This window comes from Triplophysa dalaica, chromosome 7 (assembly GCF_015846415.1).
Source record: "Triplophysa dalaica isolate WHDGS20190420 chromosome 7, ASM1584641v1, whole genome shotgun sequence".
Classification (NCBI taxonomy): Eukaryota; Metazoa; Chordata; class Actinopteri; order Cypriniformes; family Nemacheilidae; genus Triplophysa; species Triplophysa dalaica.
In genome coordinates this window covers 2,250,567-2,269,648 of record NC_079548.1, presented here as the reverse complement: position 1 = coordinate 2,269,648, position 19,082 = coordinate 2,250,567, and the positions used below count along the sequence as shown (strand labels likewise).

At 37.7% G+C, this 19,082-nt stretch overlaps 2 protein-coding genes across 4 annotated transcripts; one reads left to right on the top strand and one right to left on the bottom strand.

The window, feature by feature from the left end:
• The first annotated feature begins 1,012 nt into the window (after positions 1 to 1,012).
• Positions 1,013 to 3,414, top strand: LOC130425943 (gastrula zinc finger protein XlCGF57.1-like). Its single transcript, XM_056752404.1, has one exon. It carries the CDS (start codon positions 1,313 to 1,315, stop codon positions 2,642 to 2,644), a length of 1,332 nt encoding a protein of 443 aa, XP_056608382.1. The 5' UTR covers positions 1,013 to 1,312; the 3' UTR covers positions 2,645 to 3,414.
• Positions 3,415 to 14,621: 11,207 nt separating this feature from the next.
• LOC130425940 (gastrula zinc finger protein XlCGF57.1-like) lies at positions 14,622 to 18,640 on the bottom strand. 3 transcript variants are annotated; one of them, XM_056752399.1, is made up of 3 exons: positions 17,706 to 18,640; positions 17,411 to 17,618; positions 14,622 to 16,445 (listed from the first exon to the last, which is right to left on the bottom strand). In XM_056752399.1, the coding sequence occupies exon 3, from the start codon at positions 16,441 to 16,443 to the stop codon at positions 15,013 to 15,015; it is 1,431 nt and encodes a 476-aa protein (XP_056608377.1). In that variant the 5' UTR covers positions 16,444 to 16,445; positions 17,411 to 17,618; positions 17,706 to 18,640; the 3' UTR covers positions 14,622 to 15,012. The 3 variants fall into 3 exon arrangements, with proteins under 3 accessions (XP_056608377.1, XP_056608378.1, XP_056608376.1); XM_056752400.1 differs by having other exon boundaries at positions 17,411 to 17,605; XM_056752398.1 differs by having other exon boundaries at positions 17,411 to 18,640.
• Positions 18,641 to 19,082: the final 442 nt, after the last annotated feature.

Here is a 19,082-nt window from a genome sequence, read left to right as displayed (position 1 = left end):
TGGAAGTGGATTTCTTTTTTTCAAATAGTTGTTTCTTGGCCAACTATTGATTGATCCTAAAAAATCATACATAAATAAAAAGCTATTTATGGCAACATCACAGGTCCATTTTAATAATTCATTTAACTTGAATCTTTCACAATGTCACATGCAAGACACGAGATGGCGATATGCAACCTAAACACGATGGTTGCCAGCGAGGGACGCATGCGCAGTGTGAGTAATGACGCGGATGCATCACTTCCGCCCGTAGCTGTATCTCTTCTAGCTGAAGAGGCTGAGGTAAGTACGTCTGTTTTTTTTCCACCAGAATATAAAATCATTATTACTTTGGCAAAGCTTCACTTCCAACTGGAGAGAAATGAAACCTCATTGAAGATTCAAACCTTATAGTGGATCGAAAACAGCGCCGTCCGTTTGCCAATAAAAACATAGCAGCTGAAAGGCTGTTGAAAGATGCGTCGTCATAATATGTTTAATGCACATTTATGTGTGCACGTGCGTGTTAAGTTTCGTCACAATTTCTCAATATAATATTTATTTATTAATATTAATTTACCCATTTGTGATGGCGTACAAAAATAAATTATAAACTTCCCTGAAGTTTCAGTGTTTTAACAAAAATTTAAACTAGGAAATGGTGCTTCTTAAATAGTTGTTGAACCAAAATAACCCTGATAGCACACATACAACTTGCTTACGTTTATTTGACTTCTGCATTTACATCTGCAAGACATCTACAATACAAAGTTTGCTTATCTGCATTACGTCTGGGAGATGTCTGCTGTCAGATGTCACATAGACATCTAGAAGATGTCTGTAAGATGTTTATGATTTAGAATTGACGTAAAGCTGCTCTTTCTAAGATGTTTAGCAGATGTTTTTACACAGCAGATCTCCAGATCTTTAGCATACTTATTACAGAGGTTCAGACGTCTCCGAGACGAATTACAGATGAGAAAACTATGTATTGCATATGTCTTGCAGATGTAAATGCAGACGTCAAATAGACGTAAGCCAGATGGATTGTGCTATCTGGGAATTGACTGTTTCGAAGCACTTTGGACACTGACATCATAAACATATCACTTTCTGAATGATTTGCAGATATTTTATTCATATTTAATCATTATTTTAAGCTTCTCCGTAGTTTTCTGCACAAAAGAAACGTTTGTGTTTTGAACAGGCTTATGTAACTGCAGAAGTTGTTATCAATTTGAAGTGTTTTGCGATTTCAAAGGTATGTTATGTCCCCCTGAATTGACAATTTTAAAAATGTATTGTGTACATTTCAGATGTGACTGAAGTGAACATGGTCACTCAATCTAAACTAAATGAAGCTGATGAGAAACAGAAGTATGTAAAACCTATACAGAATGCTTCACAAAAACGAACTCTGAGAACAGGAGACAAAAAGCATGGAAAGAGAACTCCAAAAGATGAACAGATGAGAGCTCGCGGTGAAGAGAAACCTTTCACGTGTCAAGAGTGTGGAAAGAGTTTTACATCGCAGAGTTACTTTCGGACACACATGAGGACATGTCATCAGTGTGGAAAAAGGTTTTCAATCTTGGGAAACCTTAAGAAACACATGAGAACTCACTCGGGAGAAAACCCCTTTACATGTCAACAGTGTGGAAAGAGTTTCACAAGTAAAGGATGCCTTAAGACACACGTGACAACTCACACTGGAGAGAAGCTATTCACGTGTCATCTGTGTGGGACGAGTTTTGCCTTTAAAAGGTACCTTAGCAGGCACAGTAGAATTCACTCCGGAGAGAGACCGTTTGCATGCCAACAGTGTGGAAAGAGTTTCACAAATGAAGGTGACCTTAAGACACACATAAGAATTCACACTGGAGAGAAACCGTTTACATGCCAACAGTGTGGAAAGAGTTTCGCATGTGGCGGTAACCTTGGGAGACACATGAGAATTCACACTGGAGAGAAACCATTCACATGTCTACAGTGTGGAAAGAGTTTTAAACACTCCGATAGCCTTAAAACACACATGAGAATTCACACTGGAGAGAAACCGTTCACTTGCCAACAGTGTGGAAAGAGTTTTACATGTGGCGGTAACCTGGGGAAACACATGAGAATTCACACTGGAGAGAAACCATTTGCATGCCATCAGTGTGGAAAGACGTTCACAAATGAAGGTGACCTTAAGACACACATGAGAATTCACTCTGGAGAGAAACCGTTTACGTGCCAACAGTGTGGAATGAGTTTTTCTATAAAAAGTGTCCTTCATAGACACATGAAAATTCATTCTGAAGAGAAACCATTTACATGCCTTCAGTGTGGAAAGTGTTTTACATGTGGAGGTAACTTTGGGAAACACATGAGAATTCACACTGGAGAGAAACCATTCACATGCCGTGAGTGTGGAAAGAGTTTTACAATTATAAGTAACCTAAAGACACACATGAGAATTCACACTGGAGAGAAACCTTTTGCATGTCATCGGTGTGAAAATACTTTTACCCAAACAGTTCACCTTAAGAGACACATGAGAATTCACACCGGAGAGAAACCTTTCACATGTCAACAGTGTGGAAAGACTTTCAGATGTGAAAGTACACTTAAGACACACATGAGAACTCACACTGGAATTAAACCTTTTGCCTGCCTTCGGTGAGGAAAGACTTTCAGAAGTGAAGGTGTTCTTAAAAATCACATGAGAGGTCACACTGGTAAGGAACCCTTCAACTAATCAGTTCAGGCAAACAAGAAGTTTATTTCTACATCAGATCTAGAGAAAGTGCTTTTGTGTACTGTTCATGAAAACTGATTATTAACGGAAGTATACAAATTGCAAGAGGAGATTTCTCTACCATAGATCATCTCTTAAAAAACAACCTTTATAATTACCTATCAGCCTCCTGTAACCATGCGTGAAGGTTTTGCTACATTTTTTTGTCGTACAATAAAACTGATTAGATCTGCAATTGATGATACTGGTTATTCTACATTGGGTTAATTGTCATGTTATTCTAAACAGAAAATGGAGATGTTGTATGTAAGGCTTAATGTGTTTACATTGAATACTGTACATGCTTTTAATAAGCATTTATCATTAAATCTCCAAATATGATAAATATTATGCACACCTTACAATTCTTGTAACTTCAGAACAATTTATTAAGAATTTTCATATCATTACTCTTCCCCGCTGACTATATAATATTTGACGCATCTCAGGGCAGTTGTGGTGTAACGTTAGAGAGATGGGCTTATAACCTAAACGTTGCACGTTTGATTCCCAATCTGGCAGGCCTAATTCCCAGGATAGGTTTAAATATAGGTTATCACCTGTGGCAAATTGTTCACAGAATGAATGTCCCTTTATCACTTTAATTAAGATGAATTATAAATTACATTAAAAGAATTCTAAAGTTTTTCATACTATCTGTATTTCTTAATAATGTTTTTCTTAACGTCAGCCTCTTCCACGGTATTGAAAGGCCTTTCTCCAAATTATAGGCCTTTTCCGCCTCATTTAACATTTGGAAAGCTCTGGCCTTTTAGCAAACAAAGTCAAAATAAAAAATAAAACGTATATGTATTTGAAAGGGATATATATTAGCTACATTAAATATTGGACATGTGACTCCCAGATTCCCTCCCGGTTGAGCTTGGTTTCTCCCGAGGTTTTTTCCTCCATTAATCAATCATTGGAGTTTGGGTTCCTGTCCACAGCAGGGCAGTGTTGGGCTGCTCCCCGCGAGACTGCATTCAATCATTTATTTATTTAATTCGAAATTAGATATTATTTATTAGAATCTTACTCGTTGTATAAATACCATGCACTGTGCTGTGTTTGAACTTTTCTGTTTTCCTGTTTGCCCCTGTAAAGCTGCTTTGAAACAATACACATTGTGAAAAGCGCTTTATAAATAAACTTGAATTGAATTGCCCTGGTAATCTCAAGGTTGGACTACTGCAATGCTCTCCTTGCTGGTCTTCCTGCAAAGTCTATCAAACTACTTCAGCTGGTTCAGAACGCAGCAGCACGCCTCCTCTTTCAACAGCCCAAAAGGGCTAACGTGACTCTTTTCATCTCTCTTCACTGGCTACCGGTTGCAGCCCGTATCAGATTCAAGTCAGTAATTCTTGCCTACAGGACTATCACTGGATCTGCACCGGATTACTTCCACTCTCTCCTGCAGTCCTACACCCCATCAAGATCCCTTAGGTCAGCAAACCAGCGGCGGCTTGTATTGCCTTCTCATAATGACAGTAAATCGCTCTCCCGCTCTTTCTCATTCACATTTCCTTCCTGGTGGAACATTCTTCCTATCTCTGTCCATTCAACAACATCTCTCACAACATTTAAAAAACTACTTAAAACCCATCTCTTCTGTGAATACTTGACAAACAAATGAGGGAAAAAAAAAATACACTAACCCTTTCTCTCAACAGGTAGTGGTCTAGCTTTTGTTTAAACCAGTAACTTTTTATTGGCACCTAATGTATTATGGCTCCTGTATGAACTATCGCTTATTGCTCTTAACTCTTTGTAAGTCGCTTTGGATAAAAGCGTCTGCTAAATGTAAATGTAAATGTAATTGACTGGGCCTAACATGTTAAACCTCTACCTCTGTCCCAGCAGATCTTCAGCCACTAATCCAAATTAATTATCATGCATAGTGTAGTGTACTGACAGGCACCACACACCTTTTTCCAAAATTATGAAAACTAGCAGTTTCTACAATTTTTTTCTTTAAATTACTATGACCGCATCAGCAGTTGAATATAAACCTGATACAAACACAATTTGGGTAGAATAGCATGGTAGACACATTCTCAACAACTTAAAACAAACATCTCAACAAATATACACTTTATGTAACGAAGATAGCCATGATGACTATATATTTGAAATATTTCAGTATAAACAAAGAACATATATTTATACTATTCATATATTTAGTTAAATAATTAATTTAAGGCGTTTAACATATAAATTATGGAGGGTGTCGGGTTTGGGGACCACACGATTTCATCTCTGCTCTTTGCGGATGATGACGTCGTGCTGGCCCCATCAGACCAGGACCTTCAGCATGCACTGGGACGGTTTGAAGCCGAGTGTGAAGCGACTGGGATGAGAATCAGCACCTCCAAATCTGAGGCCATGGTTCTCAGTCCGAAAAGGGTGGCTTGCCCACTTCAGGTGGGTGGAGAGTTCCTGCCTCAAGTGGAGGAGTTCAAGTATCTGGGGGTCTTGTTCACGAGTGAGGGAAGGATGGAACGTGAGATTGACAGACGGATCGGTGCAGCTTCTGCAGTAATGCAGTCTGTCGTGGTGAAGAAGGAGCTGAGCCGCAAGGCCAAGCTCTCGATTTTCCGGTCAATCTACGTTCCTTCTCTCACCTATGGGCATGAGCTGTGGGTCAGGACCGAAAGGACAAGATCCCGGATACAGGCGGCCGAAATGAGCTTTCTCCGCAGGGTGGCTGGGCGATCCCTTAGAGATAGGGGGAGAAGCTCGGTCACTCGGGAGGAGCTCAAAGTAGATCCGCTCCTCCTCCACATCGAGAGGGGCCAGCTGAGGTGGCTCGGGCATCTTTTCCAGATGCCCCCTGGACGCCTTCCCGGGAAGGTGTTCCGGGCATGTCCCACCGGGAGAAGACCCCGGGGAAGACCTAGGACACGCTGGAGGGACTATTTCTCCCGGCTGGCCTGGGAACGCCTCGGTGTCCCCCAGGAAGAGCTGGAGGAAGTGTCTAGGGAGAGGGGAGTCTGGGCATCCCTGCTTAGACTGCTGCCCCCGCGACCCGGCCCAGGATAAGCGGAAGAAGATGGATAGATGGATGGACATATAAATCAAATATGCTTTTTATGGTTTTCAATCCCCCGCTTTATACACTGATGCAGATTTAAGCCTTCGGTGGAAAAAAGCTTGTTATAATGTTGATTTACATTGAAAAACTTTAAGTTTGTGGCTGTTTCCATGGTGACTCCTGAACTATGTGATCTATTGACAATATCTTCATGTTGTTTCTGTAACCACGCATTAACTCTGGGTATCTTTCCTGAGGTTGATTAAACTTACCCTTCAAACATGTCCCGAGTAAGCAAGGTTTGGGTCAATCAACCCAGAGTTCAGGGTTTAGCTTAACTCTGCTTTCTGTAAAAAACAAGAATGTTTAGCTTAGAAGAAGTCCCCTCTTATGACCAGAAGGAAACCCTTCCTCCAGTTATTTAGCCAGCAATGTATTCAGTGAGCTCAACAACTTCACAATTCATTATTTTGCGGGCTTGTATTCATTTATGCGGAAATTAAATCTAGAGTTTTTGGTTTTGCTTTTGAAACATGTGCATATTTAGTGTCATCCCACATGTTTTCAATGGGCCTGCAAGTCAGGGAATTGAACTCTCCATTACCTCAGTCCTTTTCGTCTGGATTAAAGATGTTGCTCGCTTACTCTTGTGTTTGGGGTTGTTGGCGTATTGAAACATTTCAGATGAATTTCCCCCTCAGTGTTGGGCAGCATAATTTCTTCCACTATTGTTTAAGTCAAACATGCTGGGGCTTCTTGATCAAATCTGAGCTTCTATCAAACATATTCTGACTGTAACAGAACTCACAAGTCATTGTAGGTAATTTTTGGATGAACCTTCATAATTTCTTTGACTCTTCTTCTATACATTATAACTGAAGTTGCTCTTTCTCTTCCATGTGTTTCAAGTTCTTAAACCTATTAAAGCATTTGAGATCATTTTAGGTAGCTGAGGATCCTATATTTTGCTGCATTTATTTATGCTTTGGCATATGTGAATGTCGTGACAGACATTCCATTCCATTTTCTACCGCTTATCCGAACTACCTCGGGTCACGGGGAGCCTGTGCCTATCTCAGGAGTCATGACAGACATGTCTGTTCTTTTTCTTTTACACTACTACATCTAATAGTAAATTAGCAATGTATTATTTGCAATGCAGAAATACCACTACTGCTAATAACAGTGCTTCTTCATCAGGATGGTGATTTTGTACTGCTATTTTTTTTTACTAAATATAAACATGAATTTGTTCCCTATGGAATCCCGTTTCAGCCAGGGTTGGGAATTTTTGATTTTATTTTAAAGTTATTATTATGACTTTGTATCTGAAAATAACGAGAAACTAAGTCAAATGTTCACTTAGTAACTCATAATAATGAGAAACTTTCTCATATTTTACAGTTCCGTTGTCAATGCAATTTTTTTGTCTAAAAATATATTTTGGCTGGTATGGAATTAAGCATTACTCCCTCTTTACCAGGGGTTTACAGTGTGTCGAGGAAATAAAAGTTTGTTTTAAGATTTCAAAATGACGCCACGGCGATGTTTTTTGGTTTTGCAAGTGTTTGCGTTATTTTCATTCACGAGTAACAATGAAGATGATTTTACAGCTTTTCTAAGAAGTGCACTTCAGTGTTTAGAGGACATTCAAACAGCGAATGGTGGTACAAATATGTTAAGCCTTCACAGAGAGGACCATAAAAGTGCACAAAATATAAATACACCAGCGTCTTTAATTGGTAGCAGAATTTTTCTTATTCGTTTTTGATGTATATAATGAATTTAAACAGCTAGAACGTTACATAATAGCATTTAAAAAGCTGTTTAAATTTATTATGTACATCAAAAACGAATCAGACTAAAGCCTGGCTCAGACTATAGGATTCTCGGCCAGATTTTACCCCAATTTCCCCTCCCGAGAATCTTTGAAAAAAACGGGCCTAGAAACGCGATCGGGCCCGAGAATCGGCCCAGATTATCACGTAATGTGAGGCGTTCACAGATCTAATCTTAGAACTCCCGATCTGCTCCGAGAGAAATCTTAGCCGCCCCGATCATATCAAACATGTTTGATATTTAGGATTTTAAATCGGTACTTTCGCTACAGCCAATGAGAAACAGATCTGAAAGTTGACGGAGATGACTGACAGGCCTTTAAAAATATCAACCGTAAAAGCTCCTGCAAGGGTACATTGTACAGCGGAGATGGAGGAACAACGTGTGGCAACAACAGGATTGTCTTTATAATTTATCCTCAAAAACACACCACAACCGCATAGATAAGGAAAAGAGCTGCAGGGAGAAGTCGCCTCAGTTTTAAATGTACCGGGTAAATTAACTGCTAACGCGCAGCTTGTATTCGTTCAACAGATTGTTATTTGTCTATAGGCGCACATACATGCGTTTATGTTTTTTTTTTTTTTTGCTTTATCTTATAATCACGTTGGCATTCATCTTTATTCTCGGCAGCGACAATTGTTTTCTTCCGTTATTTATGAACATTAAACTTAAGCTGCTCGCCCAGAGCACAGTCATAACTTCAGCCCTAGTAAAAAATCATAAAGCACCATCTGCTAAAATACGATACCGCGGCTTTAGACTGACAGACAGAGAACCATTCAGAGCGACAAAGACTCAGAATTCCAGTATTGAATGTTACACACATTACTACAGTTTTGCTACAGTAACGTATAAATCCCTTACTTTTGAATTGCTACAGAAACATTTGCTTTTCACCGCGGATACGCCTTTGTAGCCCAACAGTAACACACTCTAGACCTTTTGCATAGCCGCTGCATTTCCTTCATCTATCGTGGAAATACACTTTTTTCATAATGGGACAAATAGATCACGTGAAATTAACTGCGACGCTTTGTTTAGTTCTGTTTCCCGGTGAGATGACGTAAGAGGCGTCCTCTGGTATGATAATCTTAATATTATCCTGTATTTGGGTGTCTGAAAATGTCTTTTGATGTGCGATTATGATATAAAAAAAATCCAATCAATTAATTTTTATTCTTGCACTTGCTACATTTAGTCTTATTTATAACCACAACTTTACCCCCAACGTTTTCTTCTCTGGACATTTCACATTCATAAATGCAAGTTTACAAAGGGCAAACCTATTTTTGTAGTGCTTGAAAAAGAGATTCAAATATAGATGTAATGCCAGGTTTAAGATTTTACATAAGAGAATCTGATAAGATTCTCCTTATGTGTGAGCTGCAACCAGAATTTCAAATCTGTCAGGATTTTAAAACTCCTGTAGTCTGATCCAGGCTCAATTCACACACCTTTCTCGGTGAAAAACGGGTTTACAGTTTGACACGCTTTCCTTTGTCTTTCCTCTCTTTTCTTTTTTGAAAACTTGTAAACAGATTTTTATTAGGCAACATTGTGGTCACTGTAGATCTGGCGGATCTACTGACTGCAACGAAACACCGTCACTGTGAGCGCTAAGGCAGGACCAAACAATTTCGTTCATATACATGGGGGTGATCGGTCAATTTGGATGTTCACTTTTTGGTCAATGGGAATTTTTTACTTTAACCGGCAAAAACAAAGAGATGATTAATTGTATTATTATATAAATAAATATAACGAATGATGATGGTTTGATAATTTTATATGTTTACCCATTTTCGGGGCCCTTGTCAGTCATGGGCCCTTGGAATTGTCCTAACTTTTCCCCCCTTTACGACGCCCATGGGTATAACCGAGACGGTGAAATGATGGCTATTGCTTGCGTGGAAATAGTCCGTCTTACTTCGATCCATATCGTTTCTACGCACAGCCTACACGTATAACATGTCAAATAAAGCAAACCAAACACCTCGTCATCACAGTTGACTTTGCTAACATGATGGAATATCATACATCTCGCAAGTTATTTTGGATAAAATTACATTTAATTAGATTAAATGTTATTTTAGCTGAAAGTGGGTTACATATATCGGGTCTATATTTAACCTAGACGTTGAAATGCTTGAGAGAGACACGCCATGCGTGTTTGTGATGTTAAAACAGCTCATCCGTTCAGTATTGGGAACGCGCTGTTTTGGTAACGCGAAACGGAGACGGACGAGAGTTTCAAAAGCATTCACTGAATGCGCTCTCACGCGCAGCGCGTGTTGCGTGTTTCTCGAGTACCGAAAGCAAAACCGATTAGGGCGGAGCTTATCGATGCTCCTGTCTTTCATAATTTAGCCCCGAGTCTATTTTATTACCGGGTTTTGGTTCCCATCCATAGTCGTACGCTCGTGTCATTCATGAGGCCACATGCGTTCGGTTTTCGTTCGCAGCAAATCTTTTCATATTAAAGGTTATTTTTTGAGCTTGTTCCCTATTTAATTAAATATGAAAGAAACAAAATAAATACACATGTTTCTCATGTTGGCTGTTGTGTCACTGGGGTTCTGCGTATATAGGTCCACTAAAGCGTCTGTTGCATTAGACTAATATATATATTGACTTTGTCCTTGTTCAGTCAAAGGTTGTCGCAAACAAACTCGACACATTCTTTCTGGTGTTTCATCTTTTAGTGCACATGATAATTTGTGGTTCCAAAAACAGAGGAAACTTTAAGGGTAAGAAACCATCGCAACTTACTCTGCTCCAGGGCAGCTTATGTTCCAGAATTTTAGGAAATGTTAATGAACTTTAGGTGTTGTCTGCGCATGTGTGCGTTTTTGTTGAGTGTCATGTGGGCCTGAAAATGCAGATTTTGTATAATATTTTATAATTAAGATATTACATTTCCAATCCCACCCATGCTAATTCAGTTTCCAAAGCAAATTGTATGATTAACTTTAGAATTTAACCTGTTAAACTGAAATTATCTTTAAATAAAATGATGTTATTGTTAAACTTTATGTATTTACATTAAATACTGTACATATTTTGTATTCGCTTCATTAAAACATCTCCAAATATCACTGGATGAATATGTACATCCTACAATTTCCACCAGTTAAAGGATGTTAATAGTGAAGTATTTTAACTCCATAGCAATTGCAGATCATTACTTTTGTCCATGTTTTAGTGAATATTTTATGTATTGGGTCAAGGGTAATTGTGGCCTAATGTTTAAAAATACAGAATTAAAACTCATTCTTAGTATAATTATATACGCATTTACATGAAAAATACATAAAAACTTAGACTTAAGGTTTTTCATCATGACTGCATTCCTTACAAATGTCTTTCTGATCCACAGACTCCTCCTACAGTTTAGTACTGAAAGATCATTCTCCAAAGTACAATTAGCCTGTCATGATGGGCCGTTTCCAACTCTTTTAACATCTGGAAAAAGAACATTTTACATCAGATTATAAAATGGTAAGAGCCTTTGACGGAATGGTTCTCTGTGGAACCAAAAATGGTTCTTCTATGGCGATGCGTCAGACATAATATACATCTAATCGCGTTATAAAACGTTTGAACAGTTTGTACCTGTACACGTCCATAGTTTGGTTGTTTTTACTTTCCCTGTGTCTAGATCATATGAATATAGATAAGTGGCAAAACTTGAGAGAATTTGGATTTTAATAATTAAACTTGTAAATTATTAAACTTCCAATGTAGAAAGAAATCTCAGAGACAAGGGTTCCAGATGCTAAGTGTTCAATCTTTATTTGCTCGAGCGAGCAAAGTGAGATATTCAGAGTTCATCTGAAGTGATCGGACAAACACACATCTGACTCCAAACTTCATACAGAAATCATGTTGTTTTTCACTGTCCGCCAATCAGGTTTCATTTGTTATAAGCTATTTTTAGCCCGTCCCCTTTCTTGGTTGCTACTAGGGATGCTCCGATTCGATATTTGTATCGGAAATCGGTGTCGATACTGGAAAAAATGCTAGATCGGGTATCGGTGACAAATTGCACCGATACCCGATCTAGCTGACATAAAATTTCTGCTAGGCGATGTAAAAATTCCTGGAGACACCGGCGCTTAAATACTCTCGTGGCTGTGCTTTGCGAAGCGTGTGCCATCATACGTTAGCAACGTGCTCTGTACGTAGTGTGCGTGAACAAGCGAACATAGCTTACATTGAGCAGCGAACAGCATGGAGCGACAAAAAATATCTGCCATTTAGATTTACTTTAGAACAGCTACGCCAACAAGTTACACCGCTGTTTGCAATACATGCGAAGTAAATGTTCCGAGGGGTGGTGATAAAGCTGTTCATTATAATACTACTAATTTAAGCACGCCGAGTTCAATAAGCTGAAGAAACTAAAACGAGACGCTACGAAGCAGATAACTTTGGAGGAGACAGCGGAAAGATTTCAGAAATTTCCATCTGGTAGTGTGAAAGCAGCGAAAATCACTGAAAGCATACTGAATTTCATATTTATGGATTTGCAACCGCTGTCCGTCGTTGCGAACAATGTCTTCAGACTCCTTATAAACCACCTGGAGCCTCGGTACGACATTGTGAAGCGTAACTGAGACCTGAACTGTACCAAAAAGTCTGCAAACATGTATACGGAAAAAATAAAGATGTCAATGCGCTGAGTTTTGTGGATAATTTGATAATGAATTTCTATTTGCACCAACTAAACTATTATATCTTTTTACGTTTATTTTTACATGTGCAGCACAAGCTAGGGAAGCTAGTGTTTTGTTTATCTTTCGGTGTTGGATGTTAAATTTGATTTCCACTAAACTTTAGCTTAGTGTAGTGGACTTTGCTTTAATGACTAAAGCATTAAAAAGAGCTGATTCCTGTTTGAATATCTAAAGCAGTGAAGCTATTGCTTTTTTGCTCAATTTCAGCTGCTTTATTGTTTATTGTGCATTGATTTTTAAATTATATTTGCACATAACAGTTATTCAGAGATTTTGTTTCCATTAATTTGTACCTGTTTATCAAGCTAGTGAAGCTGTTTTTTTATTCAGCTGCTTAATTTGCACTTTAATTTTGAATTTCAAGTTTAAGATAGTGAACATTTTGGTTTTATTTTGCTGGTTTAATAAATAATTCACTAAATTTGTGAATCATTTGTTTGTTATTTTGTTTTACGGGTCAGGAAATGAATGTTAAGTCGAGCCTGATGTCTTGCACAGCAATGCACACAGTTTATTAAGTAATTGTGCACTTTAAAAATGTTACCTTAGTATCGGATCGGTACTCGGTATCGGCCAATACTGAATTTCAGGTATCGAAATCGGTATCGGAAGCAAAAAAGGTGGATCGGAGCATCCCTAGAACTTGCTACTATATATTTTAATCGGTCCTGCGCTCGCGACAGTTATATTTTCCGGCACAGCATATTAGGATTTAATTGCGCAGAGAGCCTTTTAATTTTTTTAAAAGAAAAACATAAATATCATGATGTATCCTTCAAAAACGTTCTAGCAGGGAGATGTACATCATAATGTTATCCTCTTTACCAGAGTGGTAACTTACCACAGTTCAAGGGCTGTGGGGTTTTAAAAGGGGGTCTATGGGTTTTGGTTGGAGTAAAATTTATTTTTTAAATAAAATATTTGCAAATAGTTAAAGGCATTGAAATTAAATGCATCCACCACCTTATTATGGTCTGTGCTCATCATTTAAAGGGCAGTTCCCCTACAATTGGATGTAATAAAAACGATCAAATGTTTTGACAATCATGTAACCTTGTAATGCAAGGTTTAAGTGTTTTTGTTTTTATAACATTCCTACATGCCAAACACAGCTACAACTTCTAGAATTAGGGTGTGTTAGGCCTAATGTGTGCATGCAAGTAATCAAACATTGACAAAAGTGGGTTGTATTGGGGCCATAGGGAAACCCCAAATAAAATTCTGCTTAAAGGCCTGGGCTGGATTGGCTCTGCTTGTATGGCCCAGTCTTAATCTTGATATTGTATATTCCTCTTTAGTTCTTTGCCCCCTATCCTCATCTTTTCTACTTCCTTCTGGATTTTATCAAATGTTCTCCCTGGTTTTCCTTGTTCCATTTATCTTGCCATTTGCTGATAGTTTCACCTTTAATAATAGTCCTTTAATAAATTTCTGTCTTTCTAAATAATATCCATTTTATTTTCCTTTTATATGCCATGTGTTCTCTTAGCCCTCATTAGAATCCCGTCAGTGTCTGATTCCCCAAACCTGCCCATTGTTATTAAGCCTTGTTAGTTTCCCTATTTAATGGCCTTGTGTTTTCTGTGCTGTGTTGGTTCAATTTGCTTTGTTCCTGTCTGAAATTGAATCTTTCTTGCATCCTTCATAGTGTTTTGTATCTCACACTGTGTCTGACCTGTAATAATGAGTTAGCTTTGTTTGATATTTTTGGGTTTTGTTTGTTTTGTCCCTTCATGGGAAGTGTTTTGATTTCACTGTTTGTCCCCTCGTGGTTCTTTTGAGTTATTAAAGAGTGAGTTTTGTCCATATCTGTCTGAGTCTAGAATCTGCCCCCTTGCAATTATTGACAGTGAATTGTCATGTGTGTCTTAAGACTTGTTTTACGTGTGAAACTCTTTCCACACTGAAGGCATGCAAGCGCTTTCTCTCCGGTGTGAATTCTCATGTGTGAGTGAAGGTTTCCTGTTTATGTAAAAGTCTTTCCACACTGTAAAGCATGCATGAGGTTTCTCTCCGGTGGGAATTCTCATGTGGGCCGTAAGGCTACTTGTGTTTGTAAAACTCTTTCCACACTGATAGATCCAAATATGAGATATGACTTGTAGATCTTAGCTTTGAGTCCAGCTTCACTAGATCTCTCTCCGTCAAGAACAAATTACACCTGGAATTATCAACTCCGTTGTGAGTCAATCCTTTAACCCAACCACCAGGGAGATATAGAGCTGAAGGGAAGAACAGCAGGCAGGAGACGAAGTGATGTTAAATAGACAGACAAATGATTTATTGAATAATCTCAGTTGTGTGTTGATGCTCAGTCAAGCTCTGCCAAACTTTGTCTGACTAGAAACAGATTCAATATGAGTTTTTAACATTCAAGATTACAGTATCAAAACATTGTCTTATAACATAATTATGAACCTTGAGATGGAGACCAACAGATACTCATATCAGCATAAGACACAATACAACACTCAACGAGGTTAAACAAAAGGAAAGTAAGGAGCAAATTACACGAATAGAAGTGAATATTAAAATATAGGAATGAATACATATGATAGATGAATATTGTAATAAATGGGATAAATGAAATAGAATAATAAAATGAAATAAAACAAGAAACAACTTTATGTTTCTATCCAGATCTATCAACACTGTTGACATGCGTGAGGTTTCTCTCCAGTGTGAATTCTCATGTGTATCGTCAGGCTTCCTGAATGTCTAAAACTCTTTCCACACTGTTGACATGCGTGAGGTTTCTCTCCAGTGTGAATTCTCATGTGTGTCTTAAGGTGACTTGTATTTGTAAAAGTCTTTCCACACTTTAGACATGCGTGAGGTTTCTCTCCAGTGTGAATTCTCATGTGAATCTTAAGGTGTCCTGTTTGTGTAAAAGTCTTTCCACACTGTTGACATGCGTGAGGTTTTTCTCCGGTGTGAATCCTCATGTGTGTCTTAAGGCTTCCTGTTTGTGTAAAAGTCTTTCCACACTGTAGGCATGCGTGAGGTTTCTCTCCAGTGTGAATTCTCATGTGTGTCTTAAGGTGACTTGTATTCGTATAACAATTTCCACACTGTAGACATGCGTGAGGTTTCTCTCCAGTGTGAATCCTCATGTGTGTCTTAAGGTGACTTGTATTCGTATAACAATTTCCACAAAGTAGACATGCGTGAGGTTTGTCTCCGGTGTGAATTCTCATGTGTGTCTTAAAGTTACTCGTATTTGTAAAACTCTTTCCACACTGTAGACATGCGTGAGGTTTCTCTCCAGTGTGAATTCTCATGTGTGTTTTAAGGTGACTTGTACTCGTATAACAATTTCCACACAGTAGACATGCGTGAGGTTTCTCTCCAGTGTGAATTCTCATGTGTGTCTTAAGGTTACCTGTTTGTGTAAAAGTCTTTTCACACAGTAGACATGCGTGAGGTTTCTCTCCAGTGTGAATTCTCATGTGTATCTTAAGGCTTCCTGAATGTGTAAAAGTCTTTCCACACTGTAGACATGCGTCAGGTTTATCTCCAGTGTGAATCCTCATGTGTCTCTTAAGGTGTCCTGTTTGTGTAAAAGTCTTTCCACACTGTTGACATACGTGAGGTTTTTCTCCGGTGTGAATCCTCATGTGTGTCTTAAGGCTTCCTGTTTGTGTAAAAGTCTTTCCACACTGTAGACATGAGTGAGGTTTCTCTCCGGTGTGAATCCTCATGTGTGTCTTAAGGTGACTTGTATTCGTATAACAATTTCCACACTGTAGACATCCGTGAGGTTTGTCTCCGGTGTGAATTCTCATGTGTTTCTTAAGGTTACTTGTGTTTGTAAAACTCTTTCCACACTGTAGACATGTGAACGGTTTCTCTCCAGTGTGAATTCTCATATGTGTCTTAAGGTGACTTGTATTTGTAAAAGTCTTTCCACACTTTAGGCATGCAAATGCTTTCACTCCTGTCTGGTGCTTATCGCTCTTTTTGTCTCCTGTTCTCAGAGCTTTTCTCTGTGAAACTTTCTGGAATTTTTGTGCATGTTGATGTTTCTCATCAGGATCTTTTACTTCATCTTGACTGTCCTTATTCACTTCCATCATATCTGAAGTGAAAAAAACGATCTGTTAAACACAGTTTTACAATTGTACAAAACAACAGCACAGGACAAGATTTTAGTTTAATTCAGTGCAGTGAGAATTGCTTGGATTAAAGTTGCCACCCTTGAAGAGAATATTCAAATTTTACTCTGTTCAAATTAAAACATAAAATTAGATTTTCAGCAGAAAAAGCAATAATGTGATTAAAAAACTTTGCGCAAATCAGAGAGCAAATGTATGTTTACTATAATAATTTTTGTTACCGAATTATGTGTTTTATAATAAAAATCATTACTGCCATGATGTTTCAGTGGTTTAGAGAGAATGAATAAAGTATAAATCAAGACTCAACGTTAAAGATTTCAGATACAAAATTTAAAGACATCAGATGTGAAGTAACAGTGTATAATATTCACTCTATAAATTGAATATAGATCAATCTTTATTTGAGTTACACCAGTCAAGAGCACAAGTGATGTTTTCTTTGTCTTTTTTTGTTTTATGAACATTAAAAATAGACTGTGATTTATTTAGAAGCTGTCCCTTTAAAAGAACAAAGTACAGTACAGCAGAAACTATGCTGCAAAAAATTGGCATGTAAAACAATATATGACAACTAAAACCAACAGACTGCGTCTCATGTAGTCAAGAAAAGAACATATTCATGTTATTATTCACCATGACTATTAAAAAGCAACAGACTGATGAAAATGTGGAACAAAAGGTCAAAATGTTGTGCTGTACAACTTAAATCAGGATGTGTGATCTGGTCACTCTACTGTTACATGATTAATGCAATTCTACTGAATCTATACCAGATTATATACTATACAAAGTTATGATCATTCATGTATTTTACTTTATTTATTCATAGTGCTAATCTTCTGCTTCAATGGTCTACCAATAACCACACAATTCATTAAACTAGATTCTATCTAGAAATAAATAACAAAGAAAATCAGAAACCAACCTCTGTGTTCTTCAGTCCCTCAGTTTGTGTTCTGTGTAGTTCTGGATCTCTCGTGTTCTCAAGCTTCTCTTCCAGTAACTCCAACAACAGTGTGAAGATTTCAGTTCTTACACCTGAAGTGATTCTTCTGCTTGTTGGTTTCTGGTATTTATTGGTGGATTGATGTAGGAGGAGCTTCACTGAAGGTGTCAATCACTGTTTGTGTGAACTGGAGATGTTAGAGACATTGGCCTCGTGCATAAAACATTCGTAAATATATATGTTCATTCCGAGTAATTTGCACGTAAAAACAGACCTTTCTGAAAACTTTCCTCTGGTTTCACAAATACGTCGGAAATGTAAGATTTCGTAGTAAAAATGCTGCGTCCCAATTCTCCTCCTTTCTGTTGTCGTGAGGCGTCGAATTCCGCTTTGAATTCGGACCTCTTCAGGACCCCGATTGGTAGCTGGTTTAAACGCCTGATCAAAAAAGTGTTATCACCATATCTTGTTATATGAATCATCGGAAGGTACGTTATCTTGTTCCAGAGCTAGCTAAACCTCTGTACATACTAAAATCTTGCAAAAATTATGTTTTTAGTTTTCAAAACAGCATTCAATCGAAGCTTGACGTAAAAGACACGACAGTGTTCTTTAAAAACACTTTTTGACAATTTTATTGTTGTAATAGCAATAAGATTATATTATTATTTTAATATATAATGAATATTAGATGATGACATTAAAACAGTTTAAAGTTTCTGGCTGCAGAGGGACATAGCAATTTTGAAGGATAAAACTACAAATATAGTATTTCAAGGTTAATTTTCGCTGGTTTTCCATTGCAAGTAAGATTAAAATAAATAAAGGATGTTTAACGTGTTTCTCTAAATATACTAGACAAAACTGAAGATAAGATTGCTATGACAGAACCTTTTATAAAAGACATTTATCAATTATTTTAGACCAAAACACACAGTACATTTTGTAAAGTGTATAATAATACAATCACAATAAAGTTGTCTAATACAAGCAATTGTTTTAAAACGGAAAAACGATAAAATATTGTCATAAACATATATCTTTCCTGTAGCTCAGTGGTAAGAGCATTCGTCAACAAAGCAAGGTTGTGGATTAATGTCTTGTTTTTATTTTTCTCCGTCGAGTGACTAGCCGGGCTCCGTGTAATGAACGAGTAAATAGATTTAAAAAAAATTAAAACAGATATTCATATTAATATTCAAATCAAGAACAAATGTGAAAAAAATGGATGAAATAAGATGTGATTACATAGACAAAAAAATATAGTTTTTGTCCTGTTTTCCGGTACAAATGTCATAAATCTGACCATGTGGTAGGAAAAATATCTTGAATTTAGTGACTAAGATAAGGAAAACCTTAATTCAAGATTATTTTCTTACCCAATTGGCAGATTTGTTGCTTGTTTTGGGAAAATTCACACTGATATTTCATATTTTTTCTCCAAAAACTATACATATTATCTTCAGTCCTTTTTGCTCATCGGTCCAATTCCATTCCATTCCATTTTCTACCGCTTATCCGAACTACCTCGGGTCACGGGGAGCCTGCGCCTATCTCAGGAGTCATCGGCTATCAAGGCAGGATACACCCTGGATGGAGTGCCAACCCATCGCAGGGCACACACACTCACTCATTCACTCACTCACTCACT

What these genes read in the sequence shown, in the direction of transcription:
- LOC130425943 (XM_056752404.1), top strand. Translation starts at nt 1,313, where the DNA reads ATGGTCACTCAATCTAAACTAAATGAAGCTGATGAGAAACAGAAGTAT.
- LOC130425940 (XM_056752398.1), bottom strand. Translation starts at nt 16,443, where the DNA reads ATGATGGAAGTGAATAAGGACAGTCAAGATGAAGTAAAAGATCCTGAT.